The 27,823-nt window shown below is 50.8% G+C and overlaps 2 protein-coding genes across 4 annotated transcripts; one reads left to right on the forward strand and one right to left on the reverse strand.

The window, feature by feature from the left end:
• Positions 1-338: 338 nt before the first annotated feature.
• MTG1 (mitochondrial ribosome associated GTPase 1) lies at positions 339-25,096 on the forward strand. Of its 2 annotated transcripts, XM_025396976.1 has the most exons (11): positions 339-542; positions 1,935-1,999; positions 2,388-2,492; positions 4,201-4,281; positions 4,931-4,987; positions 5,284-5,374; positions 6,818-6,879; positions 7,430-7,526; positions 7,971-8,052; positions 22,161-22,273; positions 22,707-25,096. In XM_025396976.1, exons 1-11 carry the CDS (start codon positions 431-433, stop codon positions 22,844-22,846), a joined length of 1,005 nt encoding a protein of 334 aa, XP_025252761.1. In that variant the 5' UTR covers positions 339-430; the 3' UTR covers positions 22,847-25,096. The 2 variants fall into 2 exon arrangements, with proteins under 2 accessions (XP_025252761.1, XP_025252762.1); XM_025396977.1 differs by lacking the exons at positions 5,284-5,374; positions 6,818-6,879.
• Positions 23,343-27,823, reverse strand: SPRN (shadow of prion protein). Of its 2 annotated transcripts, none has more exons than XM_025396978.1 (2): positions 27,144-27,823; positions 23,343-26,339 (listed from the first exon to the last, which is right to left on the reverse strand). In XM_025396978.1, the coding sequence occupies exon 2, from the start codon at positions 26,321-26,323 to the stop codon at positions 25,868-25,870; it is 456 nt and encodes a 151-aa protein (XP_025252763.1). In that variant the 5' UTR covers positions 26,324-26,339; positions 27,144-27,823; the 3' UTR covers positions 23,343-25,867. The 2 variants fall into 2 exon arrangements, with proteins under 2 accessions (XP_025252763.1, XP_025252765.1); XM_025396980.1 differs by having other exon boundaries at positions 27,140-27,823.

The following is a 27,823-nucleotide window of genomic DNA, read 5'->3' on the forward strand; positions in this document are numbered from 1 at the left end:
ACCCGTAAGTACTTAAAAAGAAAATGAAGAGATTACATTTATAAGGTAAATTTAAAGTATTTGAGAGATTTTACCAAATTGTAAAAAGAGATTGCTAAATTTTGTTACACTTATACTCAGGATATGCTTAAGGGAGAGCGATGAGTTTTAATATTTAATGAATGTTAATCTGCGAATTTCTTAAACCCACGAGCCCCGCCCCCCCGGGTCCCCGGGGTCTCCTCCTAGTCCCGCCCCGGCTCCCGGCCCACCATTCGCCCCTCCCCCTGGGCCCGGGGCCCGCCCACTCCAGGCTTCGCCAGGGGCGGAGGCGACGTCGTGCGCACGCGCGGGCCGTGCTGCGGGACCTTGGAGCGCCGGAACCTGAGAGGCGGGTCGCGGCGGCGCGCAGGAGGTCGGCTGCGGGAGCGTTTCCGGGGACGGTGCTGCCATGACACTGGTCCCGCGCGCGCTGTGCAGCACCGCCCAGGCCGCCTGGCGGGAGAACTTCCTACTGAGCGGCCGCGACGTGGCGCGCTGGTTCCCGGGCCACATGGCCAAGGGTGAGGCACGGCGGGGAGGGGCAAGGTCATGCCCACGGCCGCGGCGCCTGTGCTACCCTCCCACCGCCGTTTCGGCCGTCGCCTGTCTCTCCCGGTCGTCCCGGGCGGGCCCCCCCTTCCTCCCTCGTCTCCCCTCCTTCCCCGGTCTCACCCGCTCCGGGAGCTGCCGAGACGCCTTCTGCGCAGCTGCGGGAGAGGCCCGTTCCCACGAGTGGCCCCGCAACGCAGCCGCGGGCCCGGGGCCTGCTTGACCTCCGACCTCTGGCCCGCCGCCCCGTCCTCTGTTCCCAGCAAGTGCTTTCTGCCCGTTTAATCCCCCGAAGCCTCCGTTTCCATGTGTTCTTGACAAGATAGACTTCTGAGTCTTTTGGGGACTAAATGGAACAGCGGGCATGAAGGACCTGTTCAGCTTTAACTCATATATTGAGTCGTTTTCCTGCTTAAATAAGTCTTTGGTAATTTCTTACTGTTTGTCACAGTTCGGCCCCGAGAAGAGCGCTGGGGCCGGCCCAGCCCCTCTAGGTGTCGTGATGGCCACCCCTGCCTCGGCTCTGCGTGCCCTGGGGGCCGAGCTGGAAGAAGGGTCCGTGTGGGTGTCTGAGGCTGTGTCCTCGGTCTTTGGACAACACTAGAGGGGAGGGAAGCTGGAAGCTTTGTTATCTCGGTTGTGTGTGGTGTTCCTGGTTAGGGGACTGGTCGTCTTTCCTACAAGGTGGCAGGGACCTGATGAGCCAGTGTTACTGTTTTATAGCCCAGATTAAGACCCGTGGAAATGGAAAGGCCCGGCACGGTGGCTCACGCCTGTAATCCCAGTACTTTGGGAGGCCGAGGCGGGCGGATCATGAGGTCAGGAGATCGAGACCAGCCTGGCCAGCATGGTGAAACCGCGTCTCCACTAAGAATACAAAAAGTTAACTGGGCAGGGTGGCGCGTGCCTGTAGTCCCAGCTACTTGGGAGCCTGAAGCAGGAGAATTGCTTGAACCTGGCAGGCGGAGGTTGCAGTGAGCCCAGATTGCGCCACTGCCCTCCAGCCTGGGTGACAGAGTGAGACTCGGTCTCAAAAAAAAAAAAAAGAAAAGAAAAGAAAAAAACCCCATGGCAGTTAAATATTCCACCCAGAGTCAGCCACGAGTCAGGTGGTGAAGACCGCATCTGGCTTTTGACACATGGCCCACCCTCTGGCAGGGCGCCTCCCGGTCTCCCATTCCAAGGGTGTGGAACTTGGAGGTGGCGCTCAGTGGATGTTACCTGTTACTGTTACTTAGTACGCTTCACTCAGATGTAGACTTTGTAGGTTATTTATGGTGGCGTGTCACACTGGACGGTTCAGCTTGAATCGTTTACTCTAGAAAGGTTGTGAGCTCCTTCGCTGAGGCGTCCTTGTTTTCCAGGGCTGAAGAAGATGAAGAGCAGCCTGAAGCTGGTGGACTGTATCATCGAGGTCCATGATGCCCGAATATCCTTTCACAGAGCAGGGGAGGCCCCCTGCCTGAAGTCATATTACATGTTAGAATTACCTGGGGAGGCTTTTAAGAATAGGAATTGGTAGGCCCCTTTCCAGACCAGTTAGTCAGAATCTGTGGTGTGGGGTCCAGACTGCGTGTCTTTGAAACTTACATGTTTCATACATGTGTCTGGGTCATTCAAGCCTGACAGTAGGCTGCAGCGGTGGCATTCTCTAGGTAGGCTGTGAAACCTCCGTTTAAATGTTCCTGCCAGCTGGGGCTTTCCTCCTGTACTTGAGGAATGAATTGGCAAGATGTGATGACTCGTTCACTGATGTCAAGAAAAATAGTTGGTTGGCTGGTAAAACTTTGGTGGAATTTTTACCTTAATTTTGTCACATCCCACTTTCAGGCCGCAACCCTCTGTTTCAGGAAACCCTTGGGCTTAAGCCTCACTTGCTGGTCCTCAACAAGATGGACTTGGCGGATCTTACAGAGCAGCAGGTAAAGGCCTTTCTCGCAGATGCCTTCAGCAGTGTGGCTGTGTTCTTCCTAGGTCGGTTGTTCTAATAGAAGAGTTGCTGGACACATACTCTTATCAGTTTGCCCAGGCAGGCTCTGCTTTAGAAACAGCCCTTTGCTTTGCAGAAGCGTGCCAGCATCATTTCTCATATGGCGTGCCTCCCTCTAACGTGTGGCTCGTGATCCAGACACCCAGTGAGCGCGCGTCTCCTGTGGGAAGTGGCCAGGCTGTGCTGCCAGAGCCCGAGTGGTGGCCGCGGTGGTGCTGTGGACCTTTCCTTGCTGATGGGGTCTCTGTGTCTCACGTGGTGGCTGCCTGTGAGCACCTGACATGTGTCTACTGCCACATGTGACTTTCACATTTTGCTTGATTAGTTTTAGTAGCCACATGCGGCCATTCTGGTCTGAGGTCTTCTGTGGTGATTGTGGTGCCCCCAGGTGTCTGGTGTGTGGCTTTGAACCAAGGGCTTGTCCACCAGCCAGCTTGTGCACACCTTGGGATTTCAGAAGCAGGGAGCGCTGCTGGGAGGCCCGAAGGAGCTAAAGGATTTCTCCAAAGCAAAGAGCAGAGTCAGGGGTGCAGGTGACCCTGGGCAAGGTGTGTGGAGGTAAAAAAAAAAAAAAAAAAAAAAAAAAAAAAAACCCAGACGTGGAACTGGCCCGTTGTCCCACACAGCTGATGTTTATAGTTTCTTTTGAGTAAACATAGACGTGGACCACCCCCCGCCCCCAGTCTTTTTTTTTTTTTTTTTTTGAGATGTAGTTTTGCTGTTGTCGCCCAGGCTGGAGTGAAATAGCGCGATCTTGGCTCACTGCAGCCTCCACCTCCTGGGTTCAAGCAATTCTCCTGGCTCAGCCTCCCGAGTAGCTGGGATTACAGATGTGTGCCACCATGCCCAGCTAATTTTTGTATTTTTAGTAGAGACAAGGTTTCGCCATGTTGGCCAGGCTGGTCTCAAACTCCTGACCTCAGGTGATCTGCCCGCCTCAGCCTCCCAAAGTGCTGGGATCACCACACCTGGCCTGTTTTTTTTTTTTATTTTACTTTTTAAATCATCACAAGTGCTTTCGCTAGTTAGGTACTTTTACATCACTTCAGTGGCTACTTCTGCCTTTGGAAATGCAACTTTTTGTAGACTGGTGGGTAGCCGTCTAGTACAGGGCACAGCAGTGTCTCGCCTGGTCAGAGAAAGGCCAGTGCTTCTGAAGAATCCAGGGAGAGAGGTTGACTTGCCTCTGGGTGGCCTGCCTTCCACCTCCCTGAGCAGGGACACCCGAGTGCATTTGCTACCCAGAGTGTGTGGCTTCAGGTGTGTGTCTTGTGCTTGATCTCTCCATCTATGTCATCTTGATGGACAGCTCAATAAAACCAGCTGAATCGGTGAAGGACTTGTTGATTTACATCAGTCATATTTTTAGGTCCACTGATGAACAACACTGATGTTTAGAAATATGATACAGCTTTGCACTGGTTTCACTGCATGTTAGGGCTAGTGAATTCAAAAATTAACTGGATGTGGTGGCGCACGCCTGTAATCCCTGCTACTTGGGAGGCTGAAGCATGAGAATCACTTGAACCGGGGAGGCGGAGGTTGCAGGGAGCCGAGATTGTGCTACTGCACTCCAGCCTGGGTGACAGAGCCGAGACTCCAATAAAAAAAGTCAAATGGAAATGTTTTGTGTCTTTCAGAAAATTATGCAACGCTTAGAAGGAGAAGGCCTAAAAAATGTCATTTTTACCAACTGTTTAAAGGATGAAAATGTCAAGCAGGTAGGCTTTTTGTCTGTGCTCTGACGTTTCTGCTTCAGTAGGTTCGAGGAGTACTATAAACTGTTTTATGCTTTAGTAAGAAGCAGGGCTTTGGAAAAGATCCTGGATGCTGGTTTCTAGCTGCCACACATGAATGTGACCTCCTGGGGCAAGTGCATCTCACTGTACTGAGGGCACGAGGTCAGGCTGTGAACACATTCCAGGGTTGTAGGTGGTCAGTCTTTTGGAGACTCAGGTAGCTCATGTTTCCAGTTGTACGTGGCAGAATTTTCTGGCTTGATGTACTTCTTCATTAGAAGGTAGTTACAGTCACAGCTGTCCCTGAAGCCCCGGGTCTGCCCTGCTTGTTTTGATGGTAGGGGACGGGCATAGGTGGTCCTCGGGCCCCAGAGCTTAGTCTGACATCTGGGCTGGACAGAACTCCAGTTTCCCAGTACCGGATACTTGCGTGTGCTACCTCCAGATGAAGGGCAATGCCCAGTTTGCCTATGAAATGTTGGGTAGAATTCCAGATACGAGGTCTCTGTTTTCCTAACTGATGTGTGAAAGTGGAGACCTGGAATCCCTAATCCTGTTCTGAGGTGGCAGGAGTGGGTCGGTGCACAGACGTCCGACCTGGGGTGGCTCCGTGAGTGGGTGTTTGTTGCAGATCATCCCGATGGTCACTGAGCTGATGGGGAGCAGCCCCCGCTACCACCGAGGAGAGGTTGGTTGGTGGGACCCGGGGCTGGGAGGCTGGCGCGGGATGGGCCAGCCCCTCCTGCTTGGCCTCTCCAAGGAGAAGGTGCTGCGCCCCAGGCAGGGAGGCCCCTCCTTTGTCCTCTCGTTCTCTTCAGTGGAAAGGGCTGAGGCCGTCCCCACTGGGTGGGCAGAGCCTCTGCGTAAACCTCCCGTCTTCCCTGAGCTGGCCTGGCCTGGGGTCCCCTTGCCTGGGTGGGTTTGGAGAATCTCAGACTCTAGCGGCCAGGGTGGCCCCTGTGACCCCTCTCTCTGCCTCCACAGAACCTGGAGTACTGCATCATGGTCATCGGGGTCCCCAACGTGGGCAAGTCCTCCCTGATCAACTCCCTCCGGAGGCAGCACCTCAGGAAAGGTACTGGCGCGTGCGGCTGGTGTGCTGATACCTCCGTCTTTCCCGGAGGGGACGTGCCCGAGGAGCACTGCCAGTCTCCTGCTGACCCCACAGTCCCCAGCGCATCTGGGCTTGTCTCGTTCAGTCCAGTTCACAGGAGGGTTGAACAGTGGGGCCAGGTCATTCTGCTGTGAATTTCACACTTAATTTTTCTCTCTTTTAAAATCTTTAATATGAGGATGGCTTTTCTAAACTTTGGTATTTTTTCATTTATTTAAATCCCTTTGATCCAGAGAATTCAAAGTGTGTGAAGTAGACAGGGCTGGATTATCAGGCAGGGAGGCTGCAAGGCCATTCCTCCGATGGCGTCCGCCTTGCTGTAGCTGGAGGTTTCCTGGACTCTGGAGTCGCAGGTGCTCCTCTCCGCTCCTCCCTCCTGGCTTTTCTCAGACTCTGATTCAAAGCCGAAGCCCCCAGCACCCCTCACTGCCCCGTGTGCTCTTTTCCTTCAGTGTTTTCAAGTTTAATTCAAGTCCTTATCGGCTTCTAACAAACCCATTCGTGATGTGCAAATCTGAAGGCTTTAAACTATAGCGAACCATTATTTTACAGAGTGTTTTTGGTGCTAATCGGAGAGTTGTTACAGTCATTTAGTCTTTTAAGTTTATTTTTAAGCGTGTTATTTTTTATTAGTGGCATTAAGTACATTTATAGGGTTATGCAACCAGCACCACTATTTTCAAATATTTTGGTTACCTGAAAATGAAACTGTAAATATGAAGAGTCACTCCCCAAGCCCCGTACACCCCTCGTTCCACTTTCTGTCTGTGAATGTGATGACTGTAACTACCTCCTCCAAGGGGACTCCCAGTACTTGGCCTTTTGTGACTGGCTGATGTCACTGATGGTGATGTTTCTCAAGGTTCCTCTGTGTTGTGTGTCAGAATTTTATTCCTTTTTAAGGCTGATCACCTCATTGTGTGTATAGACCACATCCTGTCTGTCCATTCATCTGGATGGACACTTGTGTTTTTTTATTCTTGCATTGTTTGTCCACAGTGGAGTGGCCTCTCCTTGGGATATCCCCTGAGCTGGGTCCTGGAGCAGCCAGCCCCCTGTGGACAGTGCTGTGGGAGGCAGGCTGACCTTGGGGTGCAGGGGTGGGTCCAGGAGGGGGACCGCGTGGAAGGAGCAGCTGTGGTCTGACCGCCACAGTCTGACAGTTTCTTTCCAGTCCTGGGGAGGCAAGTTCTGGTGCGTTTGTTGAATAATCTCAGCCTCTGTGTGGCTTGGAAAGTGCTGGTTTGGGACTGAAAGTGAAACAAATCATAGCCTTGGGAAACTCATTTGGCTTTTAGGTTTTTCCATTTTGGCCAGATGTGTTTGTTACATACGTCTCCCTGCTTGTTCTGCAGCTTCTGTATTTAGTATACATTTGAGCCTCCTTTTCTCCTTTTCCTGCAGGAAAAGCCGCCAGGGTGGGTGGCGAGCCTGGAATCACCAGAGCTGTGATGTCCAGAATTCAGGTAGAGTCCTCAGGGGCCAGGCCCAGCACTCTGTCAGGAGCTGTGCAGGCATCTGGCACCTGCTGACCTCTGCGTGGCTTCCTGCTGCTGACCACGCTTCCCTCCCTCCACTCAGTGTCCCCGCTGAGCACCCCCTGGCAGGCGCTGCCCCCATCCTTACTCCATAGTCCTCATAGTCTTTACGCCAAACCTTCGGGGAAGGCACACTGTTTTCCCCATTTCCAGGTGAGGAGGCCACTGTCCAGGGCCACGCAGCAGTCAGGGCAGACCTGAGCAGCACGTCCCCCGCCCTCCACTCCCTTCCTTGTGGTTTGTTCGGGAGCAGAAGACAAGCTGTTGGGACCTGATGCTTTTATTTATTCTCCAAATTAATTGGGAATTAGATCCTCTGGGGAGCCTGGAGCTTCGTGAGAGTGACGCTGCCGTGGGGTTGGGTCCCCGAGGCCTTCCTCGGAGCGCTGGGTGTCTGGGGCTGCCCAGGCTTCCTGAGCAGCCCACCTGGGTGGGAGGCTGCCATTGCGGCCTGATTGTGCCCTCTGTGCCCACACAGGTCTCTGAGCAGCCCCTGATGTTCCTGTTGGACACTCCTGGAGTGCTGGCTCCTCGGATTGAAAGTGTGGAGACAGGCCTGAAGCTGGCCCTGTGTGGTGAGCCGGGGCTGGGCTGGGGCTGGGGCCCCTGCCACCCCACCTTTAGGACTGACTGTGGCACAGGGCCCTACACTGAGGTTGTTATTGCCTTTGACCTGGTTGCTGCCGGACCTTCCTCGGAGCTTAGTGTGAGAGCTGTAGTAGCGCATAGCTGATGGGCTCTGGTCACCGTTATGCCCTGCCCCGTGAGTGGCCCCATGAGCGGCCTTTGCTTTCCTTGTTTGATGGACCGGGGCAGAGAGGTAGGTCGCGGATGCCAGGCAGGAGTTGGACCTGGGACCACAGCCGAGTGCCGTCCTCTGTGGGAGCCTCTGTCGGTGGGTGGCCTCTTCCTTACGAGCACAGTGTCTTTGGGCTGAGACTGGAAGGGATGTGCTGGAGCTTGGCAAGAGCATAGATGTGGGCTCTTTCCAGTGCTTACCTCGGCTGCTGCTTCCACAGGAACGGTGCTGGACCACCTGGTCGGGGAGGAGACCATGGCTGACTACCTGCTGTTCACCCTCAACAGACACCAGCGCTTTGGGTGAGTGCAGTGAATGCAGGGCAGCCGAGGCCCCTCCTCCTAGTCACCTCATTAAAAACAAACAAACTGGCACTATAAAGGTATTACAAACACAGTAATCTGCACATTATTTAAAGCGTCCAGTTGGACAAGTTCAGGAGTATGGTTACATCTGTGAAAGCAACACAATCAAAAAACGAGTGTTCCCGTCACCCCCAGACCCCTGTGCTCCTTTGTGATCACTCCTTCCTGCCCCTGCCCGAGCCCAGGCAGCTGTCTTCTGTCCCTATAGATTGCTTGGAGTTTTCTAGAATTCCACGTAGATGGACTCACACAGGATACACACTCTTGTCGAGCTGTCACTCGGCACGATTGTTGTGTGCTCCCTGTGTGTCGTAGCTGTTGTCTGTAATTCCTCCTTTTCATTGCCAAGCGGTGTCCAGGTGCCTGCAGTTTGTCACCCGTTGACGGATATGTGGGTCGTTTGCAGGTTGTGGCTGTTGCAGATAAAGCTGCTGTGAACCTTCGTGTGCCGACAGGTCTTTGTGTAGACGTGGGCTTTTGTTTCCCTTGGGTAAATACCTAGGAGTAGAGTGGCGGGATCATAGGGGAGGCATATGTTTGGCTTTTTAAGAAACCGCCACATTGTTTTCCAAGGGAGTTACACTGTTTTATATGCCCACAAGCAGAGAATGAGTCCTTCCGTTTCTCTGAGATCAGTCTTTTAACTATCCCCCGTCTGAGGGGCGTGTGGAGGCGTCGCACAGCATTTGAGTGTGCATTTCCCCGTTGACAGTGACGTTGGGCATCTTCATGGGCCCATTTGTCATCCCTCTCTGGGGAAATATCTGTTCTTTTTCTTTTTTTTAGCTGAGTTGTTTCTTTTCTTATTGTTAAGTTTTTATCTTTTTTTTTTTTGAGACAGGGTCTCACTCAGTTGCCCAGGCTGAAGTGCAGTGGTACAATCTCAGCTCACTGCAGCCTGACCTCCTGGGCTCGAGCGGTCCTCCCACTTCAGCCTCCCAAGTAGCTGAGACTACAGGCGTGTGTCACCACACATAGCTAAGTTTTGTATTTTTTGTAGAGACAGGGTTTCCCCATGTTGTCCAGGCTAGTCTTGAACTCCTGTGCTCAGGTGATCTGCCCGCCTCAGCCTCCCAAGGTATTAGTATTATAGGCGTGAGGCACCACGCCCAGCCTGTAATGGTTTCTCATGTATTCTGGATGCAGGTCCCTAATCAGAGATACGGTTTGTAAATACTTTAAGTCTGTGCCTTGTTTTTCAGTCCTCTTCACAGCGTCTTCCGAGGAGTAGAATTGTTAATCTTCATGCAGTCCAGTTTATCAGCTAGACCTTTTCCGAGTGCTCTTGTCATATCTGAGAAACCTTCGCCGAAACCAGGGTCGTCACAGGGTTTCCTCACTGAAGATAGTTTTAGGTTTTACATTTAGGGCTATGATCCTTTTTGATTTTTTGGTATATGGTGCAAGCTACAGATTGAAGTTTTTTTTTTTTTTGCACATGGAGAACCAGTTGTTGAAAAGAGAAACGTTTGTTGAAAAGACTGTCTTTTCTCCACTGAACTGCATCTTTGTTGCAAATCAGTTGTCCATATATGTGTGGGTCTGTTTGTGGACTCTTTCCTGTTTCACTTATCTCTGTGACCGACTGTCTTGGTAACTGCTTCTGATTTAATATGAGACTTGAAATTTTTTGTCTCTTCTTTGTCAAAATTGCTTTATCTGTTCTTGGTTCTCATGAATTTTTCAGTCACTTTGTCAGTTTCTGCAAAGCTCCCTGTTTTTCTTGGGGCCAGGCGGCAGATTCCATTGAATCTGGGGAAGAATTGACAGTATTGTAACATTGAGTCTTTGACCCATGAATACGGTGTTATCTCTTTATTTATTTAGGTCTTCTTTAGTTTTTCTTTGCAGTGTTTTGTAGTTTCCAGTATTAGGTCTTTTATACCTTTTGTAAGATTTGTATTTAACTCTTTAAATTTTTAATGCCAAGATTTATCTTTTATTGATACAAAATAGATGTTTTCAGGGTACCTGTGACGTTTTGATACATTCGTATAATGTGTAATGATCAGATCAGGGTAATTGGGATATCGATCATCCCAAACGTTTATGTCATGCTGGAAACATTTGAATTGCTCTCTTCTGGTATTTGAAATATACTGTAGATTCTTGTTAACTGTTGTCACCTGCCGAACTTTCGCACACTGGGCCTTATTCCTTCTTCCTAACTATTCATTAATCAACCTCTATTCATCCCCTCTTCCCCCTCACCTCTGATAGTCACCAGTCTGCTGTCTTCATGAAGTCCACATTTTTAGCTCCCACCTTTGAGTTAGAACATGCATTATTTGTCTTTCTGTGCCTGTTTATTTCACTTAACAGAATGACCTCCAGTTCTGTTTGTGTTGCTGCAAATAACAAGATTTTGTCCTTTCTTATGGCTAGTATTTCATTGTGTTTTATGTACCACATTTTCTGTATCCATCATCCTTTTTTTTTTTTGAGACGGAGTCTTGCTCTGTCGCCCAGGCTGGAGTGCAGTGGCCAGATCTCAGCTCACTGCAAGCTCCGACTCCCAGGTTCACGCCATTCTCCTCCCTCAGCCTCCCGAGTAGCTGGGACTACAGGCACCCACCACCTCACCTGGCTAGTTTTTTGTATTTTTTTAGTAGAGACGGGGTTTCACCGTGTTAGCCAGGATGGTCTTGATCTCCTGACCTCGTGATCTGCCCATCTCGGCCTTCCAAAGTGCTGGGATTACAGGCTTGAGCCACCGCGCCCGGCTCCATCATCCTTTGATGGACACTTAGGTCTATTGCAAATCTTGGCTATTGTGAGTAGTGCTGCCGTGAGCGTGGGAGTGCAGTATTTCTTCAGTATATTGATTTCCCTTCTTTTGGGGCTATACCCAGTAGTGGGATTGCTGGGTCCGATGGCAGTTCTGTTTGTAGTGTTTCGAAGAACCTCCATACTGTTTTCCATAGCAGCCGTGCTAACTTACATTCCCACCAACAGTGTACGACAGCTCCCCTTTCTCCACATCCTCAACAGCATCTGCTATTCCTGGTCTTTCTCATAAAAGCCGTTTTAACTAGGGTGAGATGAAATCTTATTGTGGTTTTGATTTGCATTTTTCTGGTGATTAGTCATGTTGAGCATTTTTCATACACGTTGGCCATTTGTATGTCTTCTTTTGAGAAATATTTATTCAGATCTTCTGTCCATTTTTTAATAAAGTTATTTGTGTTTTTGCTGTTGAGCTGAATTTCTTATATAATCTGGTTATTTAGGCCTTGTTGGGTGGATAGTTTTCAGATATTTTCTCCCATTCTGTAGATTGTCTCGTCACTGCTTTGATAGTTTTGTTTCTTGCTTCGGGTCTTGTTGTGTCATCCACGCTGGAGTGTAGTGGTGCGACCATAGCTCACTGCAGCCTCGAACTGCTGGGCTCGAGACCCTCCTGCCTCAGCCTCCCAAGCGTCTGGGATTACAGACCTGGCTTGTTGATTATTTCCTTTGCTGTGCAGAAGCTTTTCAACTTGATGTAAATTTTTTTACTTTTGCCTATTTTTTTTTCCCCTTTGTTGCCTGTGCTTTTGAGGTCTTACACAAAAAAAATCTGACCCAGACCAATTTCCAAAAGAATTTGCATTTCCCCTTTGTTTTCTTCTAGTAGTTTTGTAGTTTCAGGTCTTAGATTTAAGTCTTTTTTTTTTTTCCTTGAGACAGAGTCTTGCTCTGTCACACAGGCTGGAGTGCAGTGGTGCGATCTCGGCTCACTGCAACACCTGCCTCCCGGGTTCAAGCAGTTCTCTGCCTCAGCCTCCCAAGTAGCTGGGACTACAGGTGCCCGCCACCATACCTGGCTAATTTTTGTATGTTTAGTAGAGACAGGGTTTCCCGTGTTAGCTAGGATGGTCTTGATCTCCTGACCTTGTGATCCACCCGCCTCGACCTCCCAGAGTACTGGGATTACAGGTGTGAGCCACCATGCCCAGCAGTAAATGGGATTTTCTTAATGTCTTTTTTTCTTTTTCTTTTTTCTTTTTGAGACAGAGTTTTGGTCTTGTTGCCCAGTTAGGAGTGCAATGGCGCGATCTCGGCTCACCGCAACCTCTGCCTCCTGGGTTCAAGCGATTCTCCTGCCTCAGCCTCCCAAGTAGCTGGGATTACAGTTGTGCACCACCACGCCGGGCTCATTTTTTGTATTTTTAGTAGAGACGGGGTTTCTCCCTGTTGGTCAGGCTGGTCTCGAACTCTTGACTCAGGTGGTCCACCCGCCTCAGCCTCCCAAAGTGCTGGGATTACAGGCATGAGCCACCGTGCCTGGCCTGATTTCTTTTTCCAATTATTTGCTGTTGGCATGATACATGCTGCTGATTTTTTTATGTTGGTTTTGAATTCTGCATCTTTACTGAAACCTTTTTGTAAGTTCTAATAGTTTTTTGGTGAAGTCTTTCAGTTTTTCCAAATAGAAGATTTTGTTATCTGTGAATAAGGATAATTTTGACTTCTTCCTCTCCAATTTGGGTGACTTTTATTTCTTTCTCTTGCGTAATTGCTCTAGGTAGGACTTCCAGTATTCTGTTGAATAAAAGTGGTAGAAATGGGCTGTGTTGCAGATCTTAGAGAAAAGCTGTTTTTCCTTGTTCAATACACTGTTACCTGTGGGTTTGTCATATATGGCCTTTATTGTTTTAAGGTATGTTCCTTCTATATGCAGTTTGCTGAGAGCTTTTATAATGAAGGGATGCTGAATTTTATTGAAGCTTTTTCAGCATCTGTTGACATGATTGCTTTTTTCCCTTGGTACTGTGTAATGTTATATGTCGATTGATACGCATCTGTTAAACCATCCTTGCAACCTTGGGACACATCCCACTTGATGATGGTGAATGATCTTTTTAATGTGTTGTTGAATTTGGGTTGCTAGTCATTTGTTGAGGGTTTTTGCATCTGTGTTCATCAGGGATGTTGGCCTGTCGTTTTTTTTTTCTGCGTGTCCCTGTCTGTTTTTGTAGCAGGATAATGCCATGTACAATGACTTTGGAAGTGTTCCCCCCTTCAGTTTTTTTGAATAGTTTGAGTACAGTTGATACTAGTTCTTCCTTAACTGTTGGAAGTTCAGCAGTGAAGCTATCAGGACCTGGGATTTTCTTTGATGAAAGACTTTTTTTTTTTTTTTTTTTGAGACGGAGGCTCGCTCTGTCGCCCAGGCTGGAGTGCAGTGGCCGGATCTCAGCTCACTGCAAGCTCCGCCTCCCGGGTTCACGCCATTCTCCGGCCTCAGCCTCCCGAGTAGCTGGGACTACAGGCGCCCGCCACCTCGCCCGGCTAGTTTTTTGTATGTCTTAATAGAGACGGGGTTTCACCGTGTTAGCCAGGATGGTCTCGATCTCCTGACCTCGTGATCCGCCCGTCTCGGCCTCCCAAAGTGCTGGGATTACAGGCTTGAGCCACCGCGCCCGGCAAGACTTTTTATTACTGCTTTGATCTTGTTACTTATTGGTCTGTTCAGGTGTTTTCCATTTCTTCATGGCTCAGTCTTGCAGGGTGTTTGCACCCAGGAATTTGTACGTTTCTCCTGGGTTTTCCAGTTTGTTGTGGTATAGTCGTTCGTAGTGGTTCCTAACAATCCTTTGTATTTCTGTGGTATTGGTTGTAATGTCCCTTTTGTTTTCTGATTTTATTTTGATCTTCTCTTTTTTAAATTTGAGCTAAATGTTTGTGAATTTTTATTTATTTATTTATTTATTTTTTGAGACGGAGTCTCGCACTGTCGCCTGTTGGGGAGTGTAGTGGCATGATCTCGGCTCGCTGCAACCTCCACCTCCCAGCTTCAAGTGATTCTCCTCAGCCTCCCAAGCAGCTGGGATTACAGGCGCCCGCCACCACGCCCGGCTAATTTTTTGTATTTTGAGTAGAGATGGGGTTTCACTGTGTTGGTCAGGCTGGTCTCAAACTCCTGACCTAGTGATCCGCCCGCCTCGGCCTCCCAAAGTGCTGGGATTACAGGAGTGAGCCACCGTGCCTGCCTTATCTATGTTTTTGAAATAATTTTTTGTTTCATTGATCTTTGGTATTTTTTTTTAGTCTCAATTTAATTTACTTCTGCTCTGATCTCCTGATCTCTATTATTTCTTTTCTTTTACTAATTTTGGATTTGGTTTGCTCTCACTTTTCTGGTACCTTGAGGTTCATGGTTGGGTTATTTGAAGTCTTCTGCTTTTTTTACTGTGTTTGTTGCTATAAACTTCTGTCTTAGCAACGCTTTTGCTGTATCCCATAGACTTTGATATACTGTGTTTCCATTTCCGTTTGTTTCAAGAAATTTAAAATTTTTCTTATTATTAACCCATTGATCATTCAGGAGCCTGTTGTTTAATTTCCATGTGTTTGTGTAGTTTTTGAGGTTCCTCTTATTGCTTTCTAGTTGTATTTCCTTGTAGTCAGAAAAGATAGTATGATTTCAACTTGTTTGAATCTGTTGAAACTTGTTCTGTGGCCTAACATATGTTCTCTTCTGGAGAATGTTCCGTTTGCTGATGAGAAGAATGGGCGTCCTGCAGCAGCTGGGTGAAATGTTCCATAAATGTCAGTTAGAGCTGCTTGACCTAGCGTGTGGTTTCACTCCAGTGTTTCCGTTGATTTCTGGCTGGAAACACCCTATAGAGCAGGGGTGTTGAAGCCCCTACTGTTACTGTGTTGCAGTCTGCCTCTCACTTTCAGTCTCTCAGTGTTTGCTTTATGTATCTGGGTGCTCTGGTGTTGGATGCATAGATATTTATAATTGTTGTATCTTCTTGCTGAATTGACCCCTTTATCATCATATAGTGATTTTCTCTGTGTCTTTTTACAGTCTGACCTGTAAGTCTATTTTCTGTAAGTATAGCTGCTCCTGCTGTTTTTACAGTCTTTGACTTTTAGTCTGTTTTGTCATCTATAAGTACAGCTATTCCTGCTCTTTTCTTTTTGGTTTCCATTTATGTTTTTCCACCCTTTGACTTTGTCTGCGTGTGTCTTTATAGGTAAAGTTGGTTTCTTATAGGTAGCATAAGTTTGATCTTGTTTTTTAATCCATTTAGCCACTCTGTGTTTTTTGCTTGTTTTTGAGACAGGGTCTCACTCTGTTGCCCAGGCTGGTGTGCAGTGGTGTGATCATAGCTCACTGTAGTCTTGAACTCCTGGGCTCAAGCAGTCTTCTCACCCCAGCCTCCTGATAGGACTACAGGCATGTGCCACCACACCTGGGTATTTTATTTATTTATTTATTTATTTATTTGTAGAGGCGAGGTTTTGCTATGTTGCCCAGGCTGGTCTTCAACTCTTGGCCTCAAGTGATCCTTCCACCTTGGCCTCCCAAAGTGCTGGGATTACAAACATGAGCCACTGTGCCTGGCCCACTGTTACGTCTTTTAGTTGGAGAATTTAGTACATTGGCTTTCAATATTATGGATAAAGACTTAATATTGCCATTTTGTTGCTTGTTTTCTGATTGTAACTCCTCTCTTCCTTACTGTCTTCCTTTGCATGTGGTCAAGAGATTTTCTCTGTTGGTATGTTTTAATTTGTTGCTTTGTATTTTTAGTGTATATATTACATGTAGTGTACCATCAGGCTTACAAAAAGCATTTTGTATTTATAACAAATTATCTCTGTGACTGTACCCTAGGTACTCAGCCGGCTGAGATAGGAGGATTGCTTGAGCCCGGGAGTTTGAGGCTGCAGTGAGCTGTGATCATGCCATCACACTCCAGCCTGGGTGACACAGTGAGACCCCTCTTAAAAAATTATTTTAAACACATGACGCCTTATCTTTGATCACAGAGGAAAGTATAGAAACAAAAAACTAAAAAATTCTGTACTTTAGCTGCATCTTTCCCCCAAATTTTCATTTGTTATTTCGATTGATTTGTTTTTATATTGGCTATCTCTTTACAGGTTGCTGTAGTTGTGATTTTTGGTACATTTTTCTTTTAGTCTTCATACTAGAGATGTGCAGGAATGCACACCACATTCACAGTATTATTCTGAGTCTGTGTATTTACTTTTCCCAGTGGGTTTTATGCTTCACATGTTTTCTTTTTGTACATTAGTGTCTTTTTCTTTCAGATTGAAGAACTTCTTTTTAGCATTTCTTGTAAGTTGGGTCTGATGAATTCCCTCAGCTTTACTCTTTCATGTTTGAAAGTGTGTCCTGAGTTGACAGTTGCATTTTTTTTTTCCTTTAGCACTTTGAATATATCATCCCACTGCCTCCTGGCCTATATGGGTTTCCTAGTGAAGTCTGTTGCCAGATACATTGGAGCTCCTTTATAAATATATTTGCTGCTTTTCTCTTACTATTTGTAGGATTCTTTCTTCATCCTTGACTTTTGAGAATTTGATTATTATATTCTGTAGGGTAGTTTTATTTGGATTAAATTTGTTTGGTGATCTCTGACCTCCCTGTACCTGGACATTTACGTCTTTCTGAAGGTTTGAAAATTTTTCTGTAATTATTTCTTTGAATAAACTTTCTGCCTCTTCCTCTTGCTCAGTTCCTTCTTGAACCCCAGCAATTCTTAGGTTTGCTCTTCTGAGGCAGTTTTCTGTATTTTGCACGTGTTCTTCATTCCTTTTAATTCTTTTTTCTCTTTTGTGTTCCCTCTTCTGTATATTTTCAAATAGCCAGTCCTCAGGCTCACTGATTGTTTCCTCTGCTTGATTCATTCTGCTGTTGAGAGCCTGTAAGCGGTTTTCAGATCAACAAATGTATTTTTTAGTTCCAGGATTTCTGTTTGATTTTTTTTTTAAATTTCAATCTCTGTTAAATTTGTCTGACAAATTTGTGAATTGTTTTTCTATGTCAGAGTTTGCTGAGTTTTTTTTTTAACTGTTATCTTGAATTCTTGATTTGAGCACTTACATGTTGCCATCTCATTAAGGTTGGTCATTGGCTCTTTGCTTTGGCTGTTTGAGAAGGTCACGGTTTTCCGTTCGCTGTTGTTTCTTGTGCACATATGTCTGTGGTTTTGCATTCAAGGATTTGTTATCTAGGCTTTCCTGTCTGGCTTGTTTTGTTTTTTCTTGGATGTTTGCTTAGAGGTTCTTTGCAGCTTACTGTCTGCCTGGAGTTTTTTCAGTTCTCTGGTCTCATCCTCAGATTTGAGTTCTGGAATATTGCTGGTGATATTCTTGGTGCTGGATGTTTGGTTTTGGTTTTGAGAGGGTGAGTGGAGCCAGATTGCTTCTACTTCTCTATTTGGTGATGTCATTCCCTCTATTAACTCTTTTAAAATTTTTGATGCTATTGTAAATGGTATTGTTTTTATATTCACTTTTGATTTTTCATTGCTAGTATATGGAAGTAGAATTGAGTTTTGTATATTGATCTCGTATCTTGTAACCCTGCTAAACTCATTTATTCATTCTAGTAGCTGTTTGTAGATTCCAATAGATTTTTTACCTAGACAATTACGTCATTTGCAAATAAAGATCATCTTACTTTTTCTTTTCCAGTCCAGATGCCGTATTTTGTTTTCTTGCTTTATTGCACTGGCCACAGTCTTCAATACAATTGGCAGGTTTTTTTAGTGCTTGAGATGTGGTACATCTTTTTTTTTTTTGTTCCTGATCTAAGGTAGGAAGCTTTTACTCTCTTACCATTAAGCGCAATATTAGGTATGGGTGTTTCTTAGATGCCCTTTTTCAAGTGGAAGAGAACTGTCTGGCTAGAGGCTTATTAATTTTATTGATTTTTCCAAAGAATCAGCTTTTGGTTTCATTGACTTTCTGTTGTCTTTGTTTTTATGTCATTATTTCTGTTCGATACTTATTTTTTTATTTCTACTTTGCTGACTTTGTGTTTGTACTACCAATTATTGTGAGGGGGGTATTGAAATTTCCCACTATAACTGGATTTCTCTATTCTTGTTGTTCAGTCAGTTTTGGCTTCGTGTATTTTGAAGCTCTGCTGTTAGGTACAGAAATGCTCAGGAGATTGTTATGTCCTCTTGATGATTTGATGCCTTTATCATTATCAAATGATTTTTTTTATCCTTCAGAATATTCTCTGCTCTGAAATCTGTCTTGTCTGATATTAATATAGCCATTCCAGTTTGTTTTCTTTTGTTTTTTTGAGACGGAGTCTCACTGTGTTGCTCAGGCTGGAGTGCAGAGGTACGATCTTGGCTCACTGCAACCTCCGCCTCCTGGGTTCAAGTAATTTTCATGCCTCAGCCTCCCTAGTAGCTAGGATGACAGGCATGTGCCATCATGCCTGGCTAATTTTTGTATTTGTAGTAGAGAGGGGGTGTTGCCATGTTGGCCAGGCTGGTCTTGAACTCCTGGCCTCATGTGATCCACCTGCCTCAGCCCCCAGACTGCAGGGATTACAGGCGTGATGTGATCTGCCTACCTCGGCCTCCAGAGTACAGGGATTACAGGTGTGACCCTCTGCGTCTGGCCCATTCCAGTTTATTTTGATTAACAGTAACATGGTGTATCTTTTTCTGTCCTTTTATTTTTAGCATATTTGTGTTTTTATATTTAAAATATGTTTCTTATAGTCTGCTTCTTTGTATTGTTGGATTTTGCTTCTTACCCAGTCTGACAGTCTCTGCCTTTTAGGTATTTAGGCTATTTACATTTAATCACTTAATGTGATTATTTATGGATTTAAATTTATTTATTTATTTATTTATTTATTTATTTTATTTTATTTTTTTTTTTGAGACGGAGTCTCGCTCTGTCACCCAGGCTGGAGTGCAGTGGCCGGATCTCAGCTCACTGCAAGCTCCGCCTCCCGGGTTCACGCCATTCTCCGGCCTCAGCCTCCCAAGTAGCTGGGACTACAGGCGCCCGCCACCTCACCCGGCTAGTTTTTTTGTATTTAATAGAGACGGGGTTTCACCGTGTTAGCCAGGATGGTCTCGATCTCCTGACCTCGTGATCCACCCGTCTCGGCCTCCCAAAGTGCTGGGATTACAGGCTTGAGCCACCGCGCCCGGCCGGATTTAAATTTATTATCTTGCTATTTGTTTTCCATTTGTCTCAATTTTTTTTTTTTTTTTTTTTTTTTGAGACAGAGTTTTGCTCGTCACCCAGGCAGCAGTGTAGTGGTGCGATCTCGGCTCACTGCAGCCTCTACCCCTCGGGTTCAAGTGATTCTCCTGCCTCAGTCTCCTGAGTAGCTGGGGTTACAGGCACGCGCCACCACGCCCAGCTAATTGTTTTTGTATTTTTAGTAGAGATGGCGTTTCACCATGTTGGCCAGGCTGGTCTTGAACTCCGGACCTCAGGTGATCCACCCACCTCCCAAAGTGCTGGGATTTCAGGTGTGAGCCACCATGCCCGGCCTATTTGTCTCAATTTTTGTTTTCTTTTGTCTTCTCTCTTGCCTTTTTAGGATTGGATATTTTTAAATGATTCTACTGTATCTTATTTGTTAGCTTATTGTCTACAACTTTTGGGAGACGTTGCTTTAGGGTGTATAGTATGTCTTTAAGTGATTTTCTATTTTTCTTATCCTGATCCTTGTGCCATCATCATGATGATATATTTTACCTTTACATATTTTATAACCTCCAGATATATGTTTTTTCCTTCATACAATTATCTTTTAAAGAAATATAAAATCCCAGAAAAAAAGTTTTATATATTTTCCCATCAGTTTACCATCCACACCTTCTCATTTCTTTGTGTAGGTCCAGGTTTCCTTCTGGTGTGATTTTACTTCTGTCTGAAGGATTTCCTTTAATATGTATCGTAAGGCAGGTTTGCTGGTGGTGAATTCTTTCAGCTTTTGGTTGTCTGAAGGTGTCTGTTTCACCTTTGTTTTGAAAGATATTTTCTCTATGTATAGAATTCCAGATTGACGGGGTTTTTAGTGCTTGACAGGGGGTGGTCTCCCTTCATCACTCGCGTGGTGTCTGATGAGCTGTCTGCTGTCGTGTTTGTTCCTCTGCTGCCTCCAGGATTTTTTCTCAGTGCTTTTGAGCAACTTGATTACGATGGACCTTGGTACGGTTTTCTACCTTCTGCTTGTAGTTGTAGTTCATTGAGATTTTTGGATCTGGGGCTTTGTAGTTTTCATGAAATTTGGATCATTTTGAACCTTTATATCTGCAGACTTTTGTTCTGTCCCTCTCTTCTCCTCAGGACCTCAGGCACGCAGGTACCAGGCTGCTCGGCCTCGTCCCACCGCGGCTCAGTAAAGCTTTGTGCCTGTTTTGCGGTTTCTGTTGCTGTGTCTTCGGGTTCACTCATCTTTTCTTCTGCAATGTCTAATCTGCTGTTCATCCCACTCAGTGGTTTTCATAGTTTTCACTTCTGCAAGTTCAGTTTGGATTGTTTTAAAAAATATCTTCCGTGTTTCAGCTTAGATTTAATGTCTTGTCTGCTAATTCTAACATTGGGTCAGTTTGAGTTGACTGATTTTCTTCTCATTAAGGGGTCTGTTTTTTTCCTTTGTAGGCCTGGCAATTTTTGGATTTTATATATATATATATATATAATATATAATATATATATTAATATTTTGGATTTTATATATATATATATATATGTATCTTTTTTCTTTTTTTGAGATGGCATCTCACTCTGTCGCCCAGGCTGCAGTGCAGTGGTACGATCTCAGCCCACTGCAGCCTCCGCCTCCTGGGTTCAAGTGATTCTCCCGCCTTAGCCTCCCAAGTAGCTGGGATTATACGCGTGTGCCACCACACCTGGCTAATTTTTGTATTTTTAGTAGAGACAGGGTTTCACCATGTTGGTGAACAGGCTGGTCTCAAACTCCTGACCTCAAGTTATCCGTCCACCTTGGCCTCCCAGAGTGCTGGGATTACAGGCGTGAGCCACCGTGCCTAGCTGGACGCCATGTATTTTGAGTTTCACCTTGTGAGGTGATGGATGTCTGCATTCCTGTAAAAATTCTTGAGCTTTGTTCTGGGATAGCTCGGTTATTTGGAAACAGTCCTGTGCTTGCAGGAGTTCTCACCCATTGGCAGGGCTCGGGAGTGGGCAGGGGTCTTCTCCAGGCTTGCTCCTCTCTCCTGGGACAGCTTTTTTGGAGCACCAGGGGCCCTTGAGGCTGCTGATTGAGAGCTCACGCTTGCTGCTTCCCAGAAGTGAGATTTAGAACCCGTGTTACTCGGGGTGCCGATGCCCCCATGGGCTCTGAGCTCACCCAGAAGTGAGATTTAGAACCCGTGTTACTCGGGGTGCCGATGCCCCCATGGGCTCTGATCTCATGTCTTGCTTTGCTGGGCCTTGTGGTGAGTCCTGTGTTACCGGGTCATGCTGTGACCAGGTCCAAGGGCTCCAGCCTCCTCAAGGTTGAGCCTGTCCTCGTGGGAGCCATGAGACAGGTTGCCCTCACCCCTGGCTGTCAGGAAGGTTGGGAAAGTGTTGGGTCTGGGTTAGTTGGGCTCCTGAGGCTTAGGGTGGTGTCTATCCCTGTGAGTTGCTGCTCTGTGCTGGCCTTTCCCTCCAGGCCTCTCTGCCCAGAGTCTGCACTGTGAGGAGTGAGAGTGCCCGTGAGAACCACTGGGTGGCGCTCAGCAGTGGTGGGTGCCTAGTCAGCCCATGCTGGTCCGTGTGCTAGGAAAACACCGCTCAAACACCCAGCCGGGTGGAGAGGATGCAGGCGTACTGGCTGCCTGGAAGTCACCGAGTGCCATCCTTAGCAGCAAACGGTGTGTTTGCAGATGGTCTGCTGTGCTACTCTTTTAGTTTCCAGGACCTGGGCCTGCACAGAGGCCTGCCTGTCCCTGCCCCCGGATAGGGTGGATGAAGCCTGTGCATGTGAACAGCTGGTATTCCTCCCGTTGCAGCAAGAGCTCCAGTGGTGGGAGCCACCCTCCATGCTGCTGGCCATGGCCACACAGGACAAAGCTCAGGGATGGTTCTTAGACAGTGGCTCTCCCCCCGGGGCTCAGCACCAGTCACCTCCAGTGCCATCTTCGTCATCCACAGCACTGCAATCACTGTCACCCACAGGAGTTGCCTAGCCATGGCCTTTGTGGCATTCAGGAGGAAGGGCCCGGCCTGGCTGACTGTGCACCTGGCTGTCTGCGTGGTGTCAGTGCTGGGCCCCCTGGTGCTGACCTGCAGCCTGTGTGCAGGTACGTGCAGCACTACGGCCTGGAGAGTGCCTGTGACAGCATAGAGCGTGTGCTGAAGAGTGTGGCTGTGAAGCTGGGGAAGACACAGAAGGTGAAGGTGTTCACGGGCACGGGTGAGTGAGGTTGCTGATGCGGGCACTGGAGCCTTACCCCATCACCCAGGGGGACCCCGGCCGTCCCCAGAGGAGGCAGGGAGGAGAGGAACGTCTCAAGGAGCATGCGGGCGGGTCTTCTGGGACTGGGTTTCAGGGCAGGGGAGCTACAGAAAGTTCTGGAGAGGAAGGGCTCGTAGTCCAGGCTTCCGAGGGTCCATCAGCCCTGCCGCTTGATGGGCAGTGCTAGGTGGACACCTGCAGGCCTCATGTGCCTGGCCTTGGAGGCTCCAGGCAGCGCAGCTCCAGCTGGTTTCTTTCTGAGTGTGATCCTGTTCCCTGGGCTTCCCTGATGCCACCCTAGAGTCTCTTAGGGCTGGTCCCTCAGGTGGGTAAGGGCTGGGCCCGTGCTGCTATGAAGGCTCCTTCCTCACTGATCCCTCCCATCCCCCAGGTGACGTGAACGTTATTCAGCCTGACTATCCTGCGGCAGCCCGTGACTTCCTCCATACCTTCCGCCGCGGGCTGCTGGGCCCCATGATGCTGGACCTCGACATCCTGCGTGGCCACCCCCCGGCCGAGACTGTGCCCTGAACTTGTCTGGGTGGGGAGGGCCACGAGTGGCCTCCCAGACCTCCTGACCTGGGTGGTTGAGGCTCAAGACAGCTCACCTGGTCCAGGAGCTCCACGCTGGCCACTAGGGTGTTGTGCTCTCTGGTGCCCCCACGGCCTGGCTAGCTCCAGGGGCCCCAGTTCCAGGGGCCAAGCAGGTGGGAGTGGACACCAGGCTTCCCAGGTGACGTCCCTGAGCAGCTCCGCATGCTTGGTTCTCCCAGAGCTTCCTGCTCAGGCCTCTTGAGAAATGGATGCTGTCTCAGAAGGAGTTAAAGCTATAACCTGTAACCTTTAAAATCTCCAATTAAAGGGCCTGTTTCTTACTGGCCTGTGAGGTGTACCGTAGTGCCTTGGGCCTGTGTATTAGAGCTGCTCTCACCAGTGGAACCTAAGAAAGGAGCAGGTTGGCAACCAGGGCTTGGTTGGGGGCTTTTGGTCCAGTGTCCTGCAGTCCCACAGCAAGTAAGAGGCTGGCTGCCGGCAGAGAGGTTTATTTCACACTCACAGGCGCACGCAGACACAACAAGACTCCCAGCAGCAGAGCCCAAGCACTGGCTTCACCCCTCCGTGCCCTGGGGCATGTTCCAGGGCAGAGTTGGGGGCGCCCTGCACATGGCTTCGCTGTGCACAGACGGGAAGGCCGCCCGGCACGGGCAGTGGAGACCCCCTGGCCGCTGAGCACCTTCTAGCTCATGGGTAGTGGGTTTCTGCATTAGTGGGGCTGAGAGGTGTGGGGGCCCCTCCAGCCCCATTATCAGTGCACCTGAAGGTCCACAGCCTGTGTCCTAGAAGAGGGAAGAGGAAGGAAGGTGAGTGGGGCTGGGGATATGGGCTGAAGTGCTGCGGGGCCTGGGGCCAGGGACATCCTTTGCAGAAGCTCCGGCCTCTTTCCGGTGGTGGCCTGGCCTTCCCACAGCAGCCTCCACCACGGCCCTGGTGCTCAGCGGCCCCTCCTTGCTGGCCGACTGCCTCTGCTGCCCCGTACCCTACACACTCATCAGCCTGAAGTTAGCCCCCGCGTGCCACCTGCATCCTGCCATAACCCTGCCCGCCTGGGCCGAAAGTGTTCAGATTGGCTGTGTCAGATGCTAATGTACTGAATATGCAGATCACGATGTGTCCATCACATCTGGAACACTCCATCAGCTTGCAGTACTGTGCGTGAGGGTCTGGTGCAGCTCAGCCCATTTTCTAGGTGGGCATCTGCGAAGTCGAGGGGGCTCCGGTGGGTCTCCCTGCTTTGAGGAGACTCAGACCACTCCCTGCCTCCTGGGGAAATGGCAGATCTGGGGCAGGGCCTGGTCTTGGCCTGCTGGTCTTGGTGGCACTGAGCTTGGTCTGGAAGGGGTGGGGGAGCGTCTGGGCTCACTGGGCTGGGGCATTGCTGGCAGTGTGGATGGGAGGCTGCAGGGTGCTGCCTCCTGTGGCTTAGTGCCCCGGAGCTAGAGAGCAGTGCTTGGTTGAGTCCTGCCAACAGCTTCCAGATCCTCACCCTGGCCAGCACCCAGGCCAGCTGGGGAAGGCAGAGGCTGGCAGGGCCCATGGGGGGTGCTGGTCTCAACTTTGGTGTCCAGAGTCCAGAGGCTCCGGCCCGGGAGGGATGCAGCCTGGCAGCGGCGAGGCTCTCACCAGGGCCTGGAGTGGGTGAGATCCTAAGGCCATGGGGGGCCAGGGAGAACCCATCCTACCTCGGGTGAGTCGGGTGACTGGAGAGCTAGAGAACGTGGTAGACCCAAGACCCCTCAGTGCTGGGCCCATGGAGGAGGCCCCAGGCTGGCAGGACTGGGGAGCAGAGGGCCGGTCTTAACACAGGTGTGTCCAGTGCTGGAGGCAAGTCCTTGTGACTGCCCGGTGCCACTCCGTGTGTGTCCTGTCCTTGGGTGGTCAGAGCTCTTGGAGATGTTGGGGGCTCAACCTCTTGCATGGGTGTCCTGCTGGGCGCCCGGGCCCGCCACTGGCCCCTGCTTGCTCCGTGGTCTGAGTTAGCTCCTGATCCACTGAGCAGGCCATCAGCTGCCGATCTACCACGCCTCGATACCCAGGCCCTGTTCCGAGGCCTGGAACAGCTGCTTCCGAGGAAGGGGCTGCCTGCAGGGAAATCCGCGTGCTGTGCAGCCTGAGCTGTGCCCAGGGAGGGCTCTTCAGTGGGATTGGCAGTTGCCGTGCCCTGAGTACAGGCAGAACTGTGTGATGCCTGAATGTGAACCTAAAGTTCAGAAGATTTGGAAAGCTCTGGAATGTGTTGAGTTTTTCCCCCAAAATGGGTCCTAAGGAGGGTAAAGTGACATGTTTCAAGTTGTTGGAGCAAAGTGGGTCTCTGACGGATCTCGGCCTGAGGGTGTGGGGCACAAGGCCTGGCAGCCCCTCCAGGGCAGGGTGTGTTTTCCCACCAGCTGCAGAGAGCCAGGATGGACGTTCCTCGGAGGGACAGTTCTGCTTGGGAATGTTCCTGGGCTGTGAGATCCACTGTCTCTTCTGGGCAGGTGGTTAGCACCTATCGTTTTCCTCTCACTTCCCCCCAAATCCTTAAGTCCTTTGGTCCATTTCATTGCTGCTTTTGGGAAGGGCCAGATTCCTCAGGGCCTCGGTGGCAGAACCAGCCTGAGGTGGCCTCCCTGCCCATGCGTCACCACAGCCCCAGGGCAGGTGAGGGGAGCCGGGGTGGCTTGGGTTCCTGGCCTTGGCACCTCCCTTTGGGCGGCTCTGGAGCGTGGCTGGACGGTTGGTACAGGAGCCACAGGCCGCTGCCTTTCTGATTGGGGGGACCCTGACATCCTGGAGCGGGTTGGGGCAGGATCCATGGTCCCCTCGAGGTGGGAGGTGGGAGGCTGAGGCGGCGTGGGCAGGACACTGGATGGCGGGTCCACAGGGACAGCCTGCAGCTCCTGCCCCAGCTGGGGCCCAAGACCGTGGGCAAGGGAGGAAGGGGGAGCCCAGGCCGGGGGATCCTGGGGACGGCGCGGGCCGGGGGCCAGATGTAGTCCCCGAGCCCAGCCAGGCCTAGGGCCACAGCAACCCCAGGGCGCCGAGGGCGCCGCCCAGCACGAGACAGAGACTAGGGCTGCGCGTGGGTCCAGCGCCTGAAGTCCACGCCCGGTAGCTGTAGATGCCGGCGCCGGTCCCGTTGCCTCCGGGCACCCCGTCCTCGTTGTCCTCCAGGCCGCGCTCCCCGGGTCCCGCGACCCTTCTCCAGCCCGAGCCCGCCGCCAGGCCCGCGGCTGCTCCCGCCGCCGCCCCAGCCGCCGCCCCTGCCGCAGCCACGCGCAGGGAGGAGCCAGGGGCACCGTAGCGCGGCGCCGGCCTCACGCGCACCCTCGAGGTCCCGCGCGCGCCCCCGCGAACCCCTCCCCGGGCACTGCCCCGCGCCCCTCCGCGGCCACCCTTGGCTGCGCCGCTGTCGCAGAGGAAGGCGGCCGCCAGTAGCAGAGCCCAGCACGTTGCGGGTGCCCAGTTCATCTTGGTGGAGCCAAACCTGCGGGAAGAGAGGGAGAGGGCCCTCAGTTTCCATGGAGATCGGGTCCCCAGGGGCGGAGGGCTCAGGGCTGGAGAGCAGAGGGACCCTCGGCTTTTGTGGGATCAGGGTGCCCCCAGCATCTTGGAGGCCCACGCAGGCCTGGGGGGCGCGGTTTAATCTCTAGCATCAGGGACTTAGGCCTGGGGGAGGCGCTGGGAAGTGGCGGGTGGGGCAGGAGGGTTCTGCAGCTGAAGGTTGTGCACCTGAATTGGGGGCGTTGAAGCGGGGCAGGAGCGCCGCGGTGGGAGCGTCCAGGCCTCGGGGGGCGTCCAGGTCCGGGGGGTATGGGGCAGGCCTGGGGGAGGGCAGCCATGCTCCTGGGCTCTGCAAGCGTTGCTGGGATGCGAAGTGGGGGGAAGCATGGGGGCAGGGGTGTTGTGTTTGGAGGATGCGGTAGCGGGGACCAAGTGCTGGCTCAGATAAGGGTCTGGAGCGCGGACGGGCGGTGCCTGGGCCTGGCGCCCACCTTTGGGGCCAGAGCCTGGGTGCGGGCCTTGCAGGTGCTGCGGCTGTCAAGCGGCTGCTGACACCGTGCGGACCCCGCCCCAGCAGGCCCGTACCCCAGGGACGGTCCCTCCCGCGCACTCCCAGCGCTCCATGCCGTCCCCGGTTGCCTAGTTCAGCACCTGGCGGGGGACAGGATGGGGTCGAGTAGCGGGGTCGCCTTCGGACGCGGCTATCCGGGCGACGGCTGCATCCCCTGCCTGCGCGGCCCCTCGCTCCCCGGCTCTGTACCCGCCTCAGCCTCCCGGCCTTACCTGCCACGGACCTCGGTTGGAACCGCGCGCCGGAGTATCCGCCCAGGGGCCGCGGCCGAGCGGGAAGGAGCGGGCGGGCGACGGCGCAGACCCTCAGCCGGAGCGCGGAGCCGAGGCGCCTGGGTTTTGCGCGAGGCCTCCGCCCTGGGATTGGGGCGGGCAGTCGCGGAGGCGCATCCCCGGTGAGCCGGTGGGAGGGGAAAGGGACGTCCCCATTCCCCATCCTCGCGGCCTCCAGTCCTCCGTCACCAGTCCCCTCCGTCTCCTGCATCACAAGGTCCCTTCCCCGCGATCCCCCGCGACCCCCGCACCCGGCCCCGTTCCACCCGCCCCGCTTCCTGCCCTTCACACCCTGGTCCCCACCTGGGCCCATCCGCCTGTGAGTCCCGGTGCCCGGGGATGAGGGCCGAGGTCCTGAGAGGAGAGGGTCCCTGTGCCGGCCCCACGGAGGCCCGAGCCCACCCCGCGGTCCCTACCCCGGCAGGTGCGGCTTCTCCCCTTGTTGTCAGCTGCGGGACTGGGCAGGGACCTTCTCAACCTCGGACCTTGTTTCAGGGAGGATGGGGTCGACTCTCGCGATCCCCAAAGGCCTGCCACGGCCCCTCCTGGGCCAGCTGCCTCCCTCCTGTGGGTTCTGATGCCACCTGGGCCCCCGGCGTCTTCCCAGCCCAGGGCGGCCGCGCC

This window comes from Theropithecus gelada, chromosome 9 (genome assembly GCF_003255815.1).
Source record: "Theropithecus gelada isolate Dixy chromosome 9, Tgel_1.0, whole genome shotgun sequence".
Lineage (NCBI taxonomy): Eukaryota > Metazoa > Chordata > Mammalia > Primates > Cercopithecidae > Theropithecus > Theropithecus gelada.

Excerpts from the sequence above, each read along its gene's own strand:
- SPRN (XM_025396978.1), bottom strand. The coding sequence starts at position 26,323 with ATGAACTGGGCACCCGCAACGTGCTGGGCTCTGCTACTGGCGGCCGCC.
- MTG1 (XM_025396976.1), top strand. The coding sequence starts at position 431 with ATGACACTGGTCCCGCGCGCGCTGTGCAGCACCGCCCAGGCCGCCTGG. Across the intron at positions 4,282-4,930 it reads AGGATGAAAATGTCAAGCAG|ATCATCCCGATGGTCACTGA; the intron begins GTAGGCTTTTTG and ends TGTTTGTTGCAG. Across the intron at positions 7,527-7,970 it reads CCTGAAGCTGGCCCTGTGTG|GAACGGTGCTGGACCACCTG; the intron begins GTGAGCCGGGGC and ends CTGCTTCCACAG.